General features: G+C 42.6%; 1 protein-coding gene across 5 annotated transcripts in view; it reads left to right on the plus strand.

Moving 5' to 3' along the window:
- RPTOR (regulatory associated protein of MTOR complex 1) overlaps positions 1 to 13060 on the plus strand; it is a 520373-nt gene that overhangs the window by 466916 nt on the left and 40397 nt on the right. For 4 of the 5 annotated variants that reach the window (XM_077328221.1, XM_077328217.1, XM_077328218.1 and 1 more), the window contains one exon: positions 5249 to 5296. The exons of the other annotated variant lie outside the window; for it this stretch is intronic. In XM_077328221.1, coding sequence (XP_077184336.1) covers positions 5249 to 5296 — 48 coding nt within the window. The remainder of the gene's footprint in view (positions 1 to 5248; positions 5297 to 13060) is intronic. 5 annotated transcript variants of the gene reach the window in all.

The following is a 13060-nucleotide window of genomic DNA, read 5'->3' on the forward strand; positions in this document are numbered from 1 at the left end:
TGTGATGTCTCTGTTGATGTAGCCCAGAACTGCATTTGACCGCCACATCACACTGTTCATATTTCGTTTACAGTTCACAAGTACCCCAGGATCTTGTTCTCACACACTGCTACCCAGAAGGGTATCTCCCATCCAGAATGCATGCTTCTCATTTTAGTGACCCAGATGTAGAACTCTATACTTACCCTTAGTGAATTGAATCTTGTTCTCATTTGCCCACTTTTCTAGCCTTGAATATAACTTGAAGCAGGAGAAAGGTATGTCAGCTTCTATGCAGATCCAACAAAATGAATAAACAAAGTTCATATCTAAGTTCTAAAACAGCACTAGGATCAACTCAAAGATTCACTGGGGAACAGTGGTTAGAGTGTCAGACTAGGATGTGAGGCCCAGGTTCAAATCTCTACTCTGTCATGGAAGCTTGTTGGCTTATTCAGAAAGCCTCAACCTAGCCTGCCCCAGAGAGTTGAGGTGTGGATAAAATGGAGGAGAGCAGAATGATGTAAACTGGTTTGCGATCCCACTGGAGGGAAAGACAGGGACTAAATGAGGTAATGCCTGTCATAGATTAGTGAGCAAAGCTCTTGAGTTCATGGAATCATTACTCCTAGTTGATGTTAAGCAGTACAAAATGGTGGTGGTAGGGGCAATGTTCCTGGAAATGATGCATAACTTAGACACTTGCTAATTTTTTAACACATTGGTGGGTCCTAATAAAAAATTACATTACTGTTATTTTGGGATTTATTCCACTAGACTAGACAAGCATAGCTGCCTACAGTTTTTAATAAATTTTAGATGATCGTCCATCTAAATTTCTCTTTGCCTATTAGCAAAGAAAAAGCTTCTTTCTGAGGTTTCAAATGTAGTTTTAGAATCTGTTTGTTTTCTTTAAAAGTTCAAGATTGAGCAAGAACCTGCTGCTATAGACAGCTGGTGTGTGCTATACTGTAATACCCTCACTTCTGATCTCACAAGTGACTTAGTATCCCTTTGTTCAGATCTGACTAGGAAGAAACACTTTTAGAAATTCAGAAATATATTCTGTTTAACCATGATCACTTAAGTAGCTATTTCGTGTTCTATATATTCCCAGGCTGAAGGGAAACTGCATCTTAGTTAATTACATCTCAATTAACCGAAAACTGTACAAGCATAATTATCTTTAACCACTGGACCAATGGCATAGAAAATGGTCTCTGTGTGCAAATCCAGTTGCGTCCTTGTGTTTTCCATTAACTTGCCCGCTCCTGGTACCCTCTACTTCCCCGGTTTAAAAGATGAGACACACCAATATATTGTCCATGCATAAGAAGTCTATTTGTATTTGCTCCACTGTATCCCACCATGACAGGAAAGGGAAGAAGATGAAAAGAAAATGCACTGCAAGAAATTCCATCTAGCATATTGGTCCAAATGTACCCATGAAATACTGGGTTGCAAATATAGGTAATCTTGATTAATAGAATAAAACTAATGAATAGTAATGTTTTCATCTCAGGAGTAAAGATATTGCTGTCATTACAAAAGGGACTGTGAATGTCTGCTACAAAGTGAGGGAAAGTTGGCTATTCTTGACCATTCCCTCCTTTTGTCCTTTTTACAGCACCAGCAAGGAGAAAGCACATGGAAGCATCAGTTGTTCTTAGTGGATGAGTGACAAAGGTCCCCTTATGTGACCATCCTGTCCAGTATCCATCCATGCACTACAATCTGGATTTCCAACCAGCATCAACTTTTACATTTTGATGAAAAAGAACTTTAAGGGCGGGTGCAGTCTGCTTCTATGATAGAATCTTTTCCTATCAAATGCTCTTTTGATCCTTGAAATTCCTATTACCTTCACACAAACGTATTTGCCTTATACTGAATCAGACTCTTGGTTCAGAAAGGACAGTATTGTCTACTCCAACTGGCAGAAGCTCTCCAGGGTCTCAGGTAGAGGTCTTTCACTTCAACTCCTGCCTATTACTTTTTAAGTGGAGATGCTGGAGATTGAACCTGGGACTTTCTGCATGCCACACAGAGGCTCTTCCACTAACCATGGCCCGTCCCCAAGCTTTCATTCTCCCCAAACCTTGCATTCTCTTGTGGTGATGACGGGGATAGTTAAACACAGAGAGAACATCATTGAGAGAAAGACACAAGATGAATTAAATGAAATTACCCCAGCCTTTGCTGTGGAGTCTGCCAGTACAGACCAGCACAATATTATAATGTGCCTGGTGTCTATCTGAGATATTTCTGTTCATGGCCTCAGTACTCTGTGTTGTGCTTCCACCTTTACATGACCAGAGGGAAAATATCCATGTTTCATCAGTTCTGCTCATGATAGTTTTTCCTCCATCTTCCTCTTGCTGTTCATCAGCTAATCCTCTGCTGATGATGTAATCTTCTTGATGATAAAGAGTTCATTGACTTTACGAGGGGACTGAATGAACGGCAGGAACAGAAAACACTCATAGGAAGTGGGCATAACCATTTTGAGTAAGCCTACTCATTTGTGAATGAGCCTATTGTGGCGCAGAGTGGTAAGGCAGCAGACATGCAGTCTGAAACTCTGCCCATGAGGCTGGGAATTCAGTCCCAGCAGCCAGCTCAAGGTTGACTCAGCCTTCCATCCTTCTGAGGTTGGTGAAATGAGTACCCAGCTTGCTGGGGAAGGGAATGGCAAACCACCCTGTATTGAGTCTGCCAAGAAAAAGGTAGAGGGCGTCACCCCAAGGGTCAGATATGACCCGGTGCTTGCACAGGGGATACCTTTACCTTTTACTCATTTGTGAAGAGCAGACTAAAGTAATTTAATACAGCTAGAAGGAAAGAAAGTTTCTAACTGACTGTAGTTTTTTCTGTAGGAGAATACTCACAGAGGACTCTATAAAGAGGGAGCCATAGGGCTTTAGTGCTGCACTGACCATATATCAGCGTAGCAAATAGGCTTTTTTTCTTAGCGTTGATCATTCCCTTTCTTGCCCTATTTCTACGGTCCAGAAACATTGTCTAGTTTAAGGCAGACAGGAGTAAATTGCATGTTGATAATACTCTTTTTGGACTTTGCGTGGCACTGAATCAGATGAAATCATGGGGTGTGTACATTTCTAACTGGTGATGTCTATAATGGAGCACACAGGGACTAATGTAGGCATCACCAGAAGTTATATGCACATAATTTATATAGTACCACTGGAAAGAGCAGAAAGGCAGGCATCCAAATACATCCAGTACCTGGTCATAGTTGCTTTTGAATGTATGTCTTCACTATTCATCAGTTGCTTTGATCTGTTCTGTTACTTATGTCAACAGAACTCAGCAAACCTGCTGTGGAGAGGGAGGGTGTTATTTCTAGGTTGTTTTACATACTTGTTCCTAAGTTTTTGTGCAATAGTTTTTAAAGGACAGCATCAAATCTAAAGACAAATAGGACCTTGTGTGAGCTTTCACTGCAGTTAACTGCAGTCTAGGCAACTACCATCATAGTTATGAGAGTTAGACTAGGATATGAAAGGCCTGAGTTCAAATTCCCACTCAACTATGAAGCTTATTGAATGATCTTGGGCCACTCACTCTATTGAACCCTGGCCTATTTCACATGGATTTTACTAATATAAAATGGAGGAAAGGAGAACCTTGAGCTGGATCCACCAGGACAGCTCACAGACAAAATGAGCCATATAACGGGGGCTGCAGTGACGATGGGGAATAAAACTAAAATCTTCTCTTTTTGCTGTTTCTACTGGGGTCAATCCTGAACAAAAGAGGAGAAGGGGGCAATTTGGATTCCTTTATTTCATGGCAACCCCTTCCCCCTCCTGTGGAATATCGTGCTTGAGAGGGTCTTTTGATCCTAAAAGATCAATTTCAGGGCAAACAGCATGCTGCTGGAGGAAGGGAAAGACCTCCAAGACCTTCCAGTAAGTCAACTGGATCCAACCCAGTGTCCTGAGCGCCTGGGAGGAGAGGTGTGAATAAAAAAGTAATAGCTAGCTTTTAGTCAGACTGCAGTAGATTTTGCAGTGTCACTAATTAGTTTAAAAGGCCAGTGCTGATTTGCATGATTGGCATGCAAGATTTCATACTAAAAACAAAGTCTTATTCTGATACAAATAGAATACTCAAGATGCATGATTTAGCAGAAAGCACAGAGCAGTCAGCTGGATTTCCACACTGATACAAAGAGGACCTGTCAGTTTCTGTCACTACACTTGCCATTTTGTATAGCAATACTTTCTCCAAACAAATTTTTGAGAGGCAAGCAGAGCAAGGCACAGTCTTCCTGGGTCACGTTGACAGCCCACTTGGCCATGTTTTCTGTCTGCTTGTGATCAGTACTGGATGTTTCCAGTCTGTACAGCAAATCATCTTGTGCAAGGGGACCTTAAATCATAGTCTTTAAACTGGGCCATGTATTTCTGTCAGCACTGCTTTCCGCTCTCACAGACTTAAACAGATGAACTAGAATATGCGAAGGGATCTCTGCAAGACCTGCCCTGGACAGGACAACCCGATTCTCTTTTCCACACGCATGGGCATTCTGTGGGCAGTCCCAAGGACAGCTAACCTCAGGATGTACTTGTAAAGTCATATCTTTACGACCGTGCTGTTGCTGCTGCCGTCACCCTGCAGCTCTTCTTATTATCCAGCTCTCTTTCTGATGATTTCAAACGAATCCTCTCATACCACCAATTTCCCACACTTAAGGAGTTGTTTGAGCCGAGCCTCTATGAATTGCCCTTTCTGAGAGCTCATTAGGCAGTCATTGAAGTGCACTGTATTGAAGCCTATTATACTGCCCCACAGCCAAGCTGATGGGTCCATGAACCAAGTACAAACAACAAATGCTTGCTGTTTTGTGTTGATCTTCCTCAAAGGAGGTTTTTTTTCTGTTGAGGATCACTGAACATGGTTTTTCATTTGTCACTCTCCCTTGGTAGTGAGAGGACTTTTGCTCAGGTTCAGGAGAAGGGGTCATTCTTAGAGAGAAAAATACCAACAACATGTGGACAGGAGCAAAAAAAAATGAATACGATCTTTTTTTTCTCCCCATGGTTAATGGCTTCCTAGGAGGGCTGTAGTGTTCAAGCTACTTGTCTGCCTTTGTTCCTAAATGAAGGCCTCTGCTGCTTCTCTCTTAACTGTGTTCTTTTCTGTTCCTTTTGGGTTGCTTTTTCTAATCCTTTTAAAGATTTGTTTTGCTTTGGCTGACCAACTTACCCTTAGCATCAACCCCTTAATCCCTGTCTTCTCACAGGTCTGGCCCGAAGGGTTTCAATCTATCTTGACAGAAGTAAACAGGGAGGTGAGTGCTCTCTTTCCTCTTACCTATGATCAGCTTGGGAGGGATGGTTCTTCTAATTAATCTTTTTTTAAAAAAAATTGTCATTCCTCCTAACATCTACTGGGTTCTGTTTGTTCTTGGAAGGTGGCTTAGCTTCTTGTGCCCTTCTTCCTCATCTCATATTGCCTGTCTATAATGAACAATATAAACTTCTAAACTGTGGTATCTAATATCCTGTCCAGACAGGCTCCGTGTCTATTGGAGCAAAGCTGAAAGGAGGAGATTTTTCTTTGTGTGTTGCTTCAGGTGCTTGTTCACAAAATGGAGATTGTTTTACTGTGAATATTTTAAACAAGATTGTAACAAGGCAACAATTCCCATCATCTGCACACAGCTGTCTCCTGCCCCTTCCCCTCATCCCATAATGTTCTAGTATACTTCAACCAGGCATTCTGGAATACTTGAATGTCACTTATAAAAATCTTTCATTCCCGTTTGATTGCTACAATTATTTGAATTTGTGACAAGTATAACACTTGAATGAAAATGAAAACTAGGCACAGCATTCCCAGAAAGTGAATTTCTTCCTTTGTGTGTTAACCCAAGTATGTGCAGCTCTCTAGAGTCAAGCTGCAGGAACCAGAGGTGGGATGGGACCAGAAATCTTTCTCAATTGCTTCTGACTTTGAGATAGGGACAGATGGCTGGCACAACAGGACATTGTGCATGTGGTATGTGTCAGAAGGCTGATGTAATCTTCTTGGGTGCTTTATGAATTATTAATATCAGCTAGTTGGTGAGGGCTGAAATGTGTCTGCAGTGCTTATCAGAACAAAAGGAGCTACATGTTTGTGATTCAGGCTTGTTTTAACCTGGAGCCATTATGCAGGCCATGGAACAGATCAGGAGAAAAAATGGACAGTGGTGAGGCCAGCCAAGGACTGGGGATCCCAGTGATTGGGGGGTGAGGGAATTATAGCAGTGAGAGGTAGTACTGGAGACAGCCCTGGTCATCTTGACAATCTGTAGAAAAAGCTGGATCTAGGCGGATCAGTGCTGCTGCTCTTATTAGACCTGACAGCGGCATTTGACATGGTCAATCACAAACTCTTGGCCCACCATGTAGCTGACATAGGGTAAGAGATGAAGCCTTGAAATGGCTGGAGTTCTTTCTCCAGTCAGGGACAGAGGGTGGGAGTAGGGAGAAGTATGTCCCAATGTAGGGCCATCAACTGTGGGGTCCCACAGGGAACAATATTCTCCCTGATACTATTTAATAGTAAAGACAGCTAGGGATAGTTGGAGGCAAACTTGCAACAAAGCAGCGAAAACATCTTATTGGACACTTATAAGAACCTATGAAATGGCAGTGAGAGACTAAGCATAGATTTTATGCATCTTCCATTGCATTTGCGTGCTCAGGCCTGGCACAATTATTCAGGGTAATTTGGTCCCTGGCCACCCCGTGTGAAGGATGCACAAATAGTAGTCAATTGAATCTCAGCTGTGAAGCTTTTGTGAGCTGTTTTGTGGGTAAAATCTCATTACTCTGCCATGACATTTCCCCAACACTTAATACAGTAAAGGAACTGGAAGCCCCTCAGCCACCTTTAGAGAAGTAGTTTAACAGTTTCCAGTGTCTTCTACAGGCCTACATTAACAGGCCGTTGGCTTCAATGAAGCCGATCACATGACCTCTAGACCCTTGCCACTTGTGGCTCCTGAAAAAAAGTGATGAGAAGATAGAAGGGCAGTTCTAGGAGCTGATAAATCTGTCTGCTCTATAGGGACATTCCCATGTGATTAGAAAGAGACAGTGGCTCTATTGAAAAAAACATCACTGGACCCCCCAGACCCAGCCAGTTACCACCCCATCTCGCATTTCTGGGGAAGGTGATTGAAAGGGCCAACTGCAGACCAACTGCTAACATTGCTGGAGGAAATATCAGTACTGAATCAATTCCAGACGGGTTTCTGTGCTGGCCATGGAACCAAGACGACTTTAGTTGTTCACTGCCCCGAGATGCCAAGTCCAAGAGGGGCAGTATACAAATACATACATACACACACACACATCCCTTCGCCAAACTGATCTGAAGTTTTGGACTGGGCTGCCATCAGTACACTGATGACACCCAGCTATTTCTGTTAATGGATGACAACCTGTCAACCCAGCCAGACAACTTGGCCAGGTGTCTGGAGCCCATGGTAGATTGGGTCAAGTGGAGTTGGCTGAAGTTGAATCCATCCAAGATGGAGGTCCTCTGGCTGGGCCGATAGGCAGAGATACAAGTGGTTCCGCTCCCAATGTTTGAGTGAGTTAAGTTAACACCAGTGCTTTCTATCAGGAGCTTGGGTATGATTTTGGATCCATCCTTATTGGTGGAGGCCTAAATTACCAAGATAGCCTGCCTGATGTTTTTCCATCTATGCAAAGCAAGGCAGCATGCAATCGTCACCTCTAGATTAGACTTCTGCAACTCACTGTACACATGGCTACCATTGAGACTGCTCAAGAAGCTCCAGCTAGTCCAAAATGCAACAGCCCAAGCCCTGACAAGGACTCAGTGGAGAGCACATAATACCAGTGCTCGCCCAGCTACATTGGTTTCAGATTAGAGATCAAATCAGGTTCAAAGTTTTGCTATTAACTTCCAACTCTAAATGGTTTGGGACTGGTGTATCTACAGAACTGTCTTTTCCCTTATACTCCCACAAGAGCATTAAGATCTACGGAACATCTGCTCAGGATTCCCGGCCCAAAAGAGATAAAATTGGCCTTGATTACAGCCGGTATTCTTAGCCTTGGCCCCAGGCTGGTAGAATGTACTCCTGAAGGAAGTCGTGAGAAGAATCAGGTAGAGAAGAATCAGAAAACCTTATCAATTTGTTTTCTACCTAAAGGTTCATGGTAGTACATGTCTCACAAACTGGGCAAGCCACACCACATTTTCCTGGTTCATACCTATTCCTACTCCATATCTCTGTCACCCTTGAAAGGAACAGGTTCCCTGAGTATCTTGGCACTTTACATAAGTGCATTCAGAACCATAACCATTCATACAAAAATAACTCAGATCATTGATCCATCGAGCTTAATAAGAAGGAGCAACTCTCCAAGGCCTTAGGAGAGTTAAGGTCTTTCTCAATATTTGGTTCTTTAACTGTACTTCCTTACATACTCCTTACATCACATTACAGCCACATTGTCCCAAATAAAATTAAAAGAATAGGGGATTTTAAGGAATATGGATATAAGAGTTGAAAGAGGTTAGCATATGTAGTGAGATAAGAAACTAATGTTGAGTCCTGGGAATTCCATGGTTTTGTGTTATAATAATTTGCATTTCTGCAATCTCCCTTTCTAGTCTGTTCTTGAAGTTCCTTTGCAATAAAACAGCTACTTTGAAGTCCCTCATTGAATGTCCTGGAAGGTTGAAGTGTTGCCCTACAGGTTTTTCAGTCCTGTCATTTTTTATGTCAGGCTTGTGTCTATTAATTCTTTAGTGGAGAGTTTGACCTGTTTACCCTTTGTAGGGGCATTGTTGGCACTTAGTGGCATATACAATGTTAGAAGATGAGCATGTGAATAAGTCTTTTATGGTGTAGGTGATGTTGTTAGGTCCAGTGATTGTGTTGCTGGAGTGTATGTGGCAGCAATGTTGGCATCTGAGTTTGTTGCAAGCTCTAGTAACAGTAGAGCCTCTTGTGGCGCAGAGTGGTAATCGGCAGAAATGCCGTCTGAAGCTGTCTGTCCATGAGGCTGGGAGTTTGATCCCAGCAGCCAGCTCAAGGTTGACTCAGCCTTCCATCCTTCCAAGGTCGGTAAAATGAGTACCCAGCTTGCTGGGAGGTAAAATGGTAATGACTAGGGAAGGCACTGGCAAACCACCCCATATTGAGTCTGCCATGAAAACGCTGGGGGGCATCAACCCAAGGGTCAGACATGACTCAGTGCTTGCACAGGGGATACCTTTACCTTTACCTAGTACCAGTATCCATGTTCAAATTAGATGTTTCTGTGTTGTGGATAAGAAGGAGTTTAAGATTGGGGGCGGGGGTTGTCTGTGCACAAGAAAAGGATTGCCCCCTGTACTTGGGAAAGAGAATTGTTATTATCCAGTAGAGATTGTAAAGCACTGATGATGCTCTGAACTATTTTGAGTTGAGAGCTATATGTAACCACTATTCGTGTTCTGTTATTGTCAATTTTGGGTTTGTCTTCTAACAGGTTTTCTCTGGGTATCTGGCTTTGTTAATCTGTTTCTTCATCTCATTGGGTGGGTACTTTAGTTCCAAGAAGGTTTGTTGTAGATCTTTCAGGTAAGACTTTGGGACTGGAACAAATGTGGTTGTAAAGTAGAACCTGGCTGTATACAATTGATTGTTTAGTATGTTTAAGATGGTAGCTAGAGGCATGCAGGTATGTTTGTCAGTCAGTAGGTTTTTGGTATAAAGTGGTTTCTAGGCATCCATTGTTTGTTTTTACAGTAGTGGCCAGAAAATGTCTTTCTTGCGTAGATTGGTTTATTGTCATTGTATGCCTGGTGGAAAGTATTCAGGGCTTCTTTACCATGTGTCCAGATGGTAGAGTAAGGCTGTTCCCACACAAAGGTTCAAAAATACTTCACTGCAGCATCAAACCGGGCAGGATCAACATCCACATGCCTCCAACCCCACTGTGCTAGCTTCTACCACTGGCTCCCACCCCCACTCCTCCCCTCTTTCCTCCATGGCTTCTGTACTTTTGTTCAGGTGTGCTGCCACCCATCTCTTTTATTTAGTTAGAAAAAAAATTATGTGACCTGTCTACAGAATCTGTCTGGGGCAGCTTACAAAATAAAATGTAATAAGAATAACAAACATTAAATGGTTTTAATTAAAATCCAGAATTAAAAAAAATATTAATAAAAGCCCAGAATTTTCCTTTCCCTGGCAAGCCATGTTGAAATGCTAAAGTGTAGCTCAGATAGGAAAGGAGAAAAGTCCTTTCAAGGGCTGCAAAGAGTGAGAGGAAATGTGGATCGTGGATCTTAGCTTTGCCTTCTTTGCTGCAGTGGTTCCTTCCCCTGCAGCCACCCCACATTTTTGCCTTTAAACTGGATTAAAACTGGTTTGTTTTTTTATCCAGCTGAATGGGGAACAGTGTGGGAACCAGACAAGTAATGAATCACGATATCATCAAAATGTTCCTAAATACTGTGCTGCCTTCCTGCAGCTCATGCAGGGAAAAATCCCTATATGGAAACAACCTAAAACTGGTTTTGCAACATGGGAGGCTTTTCCTGATAAATTTTTATTTCTTCCTGATGAAATTTTATTCTTCCACCCACATTGTTAGGGGAGGGCTTCCTCGCTTCTGTATGAAGCAACAATCCCTGCAGTCAGCCGCACTCCGCCCAAACTATTTCTGTGCGAGCCTGAAGATGTTCATGTTCCTTCTGGTATTTTGCAACATAGCTGCTGTGTGACTGTGGGGGAAAGTGTGATTGATCTGCTATTTTTTAATGGTGGGGTAGTGATTCAGAGCGACAGACTATAATCTGGAGCCAGTGGCGGGGGGGGGAGACTTTGGACTAGTCACAGTTCTCTTCGAGCTGTTCTCACAGAGCTCTCCCAGCTCCACCTTCCTCACAGGGTCTCTGTTGTGGGAAGAGGAAGAAACCTCTTTGGGAGCTGAAGAGCGGAATATAAAAAGCCACCTCTTCTTCTAGTAGGTTTGCCGTTTTTTTTCAAAAAGCTGCTGCTTTGTGCTTGGGCGGGAGTCTGCCTCCTCTCAGCACAAACCTCCCAAAGATGCTGTTTGCACGGGGAGGAGGCAGTACCCGGGTCAGGCATGAAGGAGTTTGGGCCTTGGGCTTGGCACCACCTCCTCCCAGCCTCAACACTCTCTTTGCAGTGTTTGGGCTTGGGGCAGTTGACCCAGACAGTCTGGTATTTTACCTGCTTTTTAAACCATGGGTAGTCAAACTGCGGCCCTCCAGATGTCCATGGACTACAATTCCCATGAGCCCCTGCCAGCAAATGCTGGCAGGGACTCATGGGAATTGTAGTCCATGGACATCTGGAGGGCCACAGTTTGATTACCCCTGGCTTAAATGGACAGTTAGTGAAAATACCAGACTATCCAGGGCCACACTGGACACCTGGCAACCTAGTGAAAAAGAGAGTGCTGCTATTCAGCTAGTATGATGTTTCCCCCTGTTTCCTTTCCCTTTAGCATTAGCTGAAATGTAAATCTGTATGTGATGCCACTTCTGTTCTGTCTGGATGTTTGTTTTGTCCCTGTGTATGTCACTGTGATGATTTGCAATGTACACAAACACATTGAATATTGTGTTATTCATACTGACTAAATGCACAGAAAGTAATAGCAGTCAGTAGTCTATGTATAATAATCTAGATTCACTTCAGTTTATTTCTTGCTAAGCATGATTCTATGGTCTGTTTTCCATTAAGCAGTTACACTCACTCTCTGAATAATGATCATGAGATGGAATTGTGCCTAAATGTTGTTCCATCACTAGCTATCTTGCTTGGGGTGCAGAGCACTTCCCTTGGCTTGTTAATTCAAGGCACTAAGTGCTAGCCTCCATGCTCACTGCATAACTGGGGCTAGCTTTTTTTGGAGTTTCAGATCCTTCCCTGTACAGATCTTCAATGCTGCCTGTCTTTCAGGGGTGCCAGTTGTCTGCCTCTGCCTGTTCTTCTAGCGAGAATTCAAATTTCCTGCAAAAATTTTTACTTTTTCCTGTCTTCTTGAAATGTAGCAGGTGTGATTCTCTGAATAAGGAGTACAGTTGTAGAAAATGTAAATCAAATTGGGTTGACGCTGCTTCAGCCAGAAATGTGTTTGCCATGGCAGACAGTGAAAAATGAATGCAGTAACAAAACAAATAGTATTTTTAAATAAAAATGTGTACCCTCAATTAGAATAAGTTTATCACTTATTAAAGAAAGCAGTACTTAAAACTCCAGTTTTTGATCAAATAAATGTCTGATTTAAAGAGTCAGGAGTTTTCTCCTTAGCAGAGTGCTCTTAACACATATCAGACCTTATATTTTTCAGGGTTTGGGCGGGGAGACCTGGAGGGATGAGGAGAAAAGAGCTGCAGGGGAGAGAAAAGAAACATGGATACATTCAGAAGTAATTCAAACCAGGCTTGGAAGTCCTTAGGTTCATATTCTGTGCAGAAATTGAAGACACCCTGGTTTACAAAAAAGGCACAGGTTGATTTAACATCTGAACTGGAGTAAAGCAATAAGGTGATTTGTTCTCTTACCTATAAACCAGGAATCTAAAACATTGTAAATAAGAGGACAAACCATAATTTGCCAGTATATTGAATGCAGCCTCAGACTGTTTATGCACTAGGAACTTCACTGTCCCAGCTCCCGTGCAGGAGCAAAAATCGGAGGCAGAAATGATTTTTAAAAATGAAGTCAAGGATTGAATCCCAAAGCCTGCTTGTGTCTAGGACTGACATCAGTTATTCCCCTGTAGTCAAGACAAAGATCTGTGCCTTAAGAGAGGGCAGATCTTTCATGCAAATAAAGTAATTAGGGGAACTCGTTTTTTTTTTTTTTGAAGCCCTTTGGTTTGTTACGTTAAGCTTCTCTGTGTCCTAGATATTCTTCTTTTGTCATGTGCTACTGTGGGCGATGCTTGGCACAGGAGGAGTGTTACTTCAAGGCACATTTTTAGGAATTAATGAGCAATGAGGTAATTCAGCCTTCCCACTGCTGCATGGAAATTAAAACATGCCTCATTCATCAGCCAAGAGG

This window comes from Paroedura picta, chromosome 3, assembly GCF_049243985.1.
Source record: "Paroedura picta isolate Pp20150507F chromosome 3, Ppicta_v3.0, whole genome shotgun sequence".
NCBI lineage: Eukaryota > Metazoa > Chordata > Lepidosauria > Squamata > Gekkonidae > Paroedura > Paroedura picta.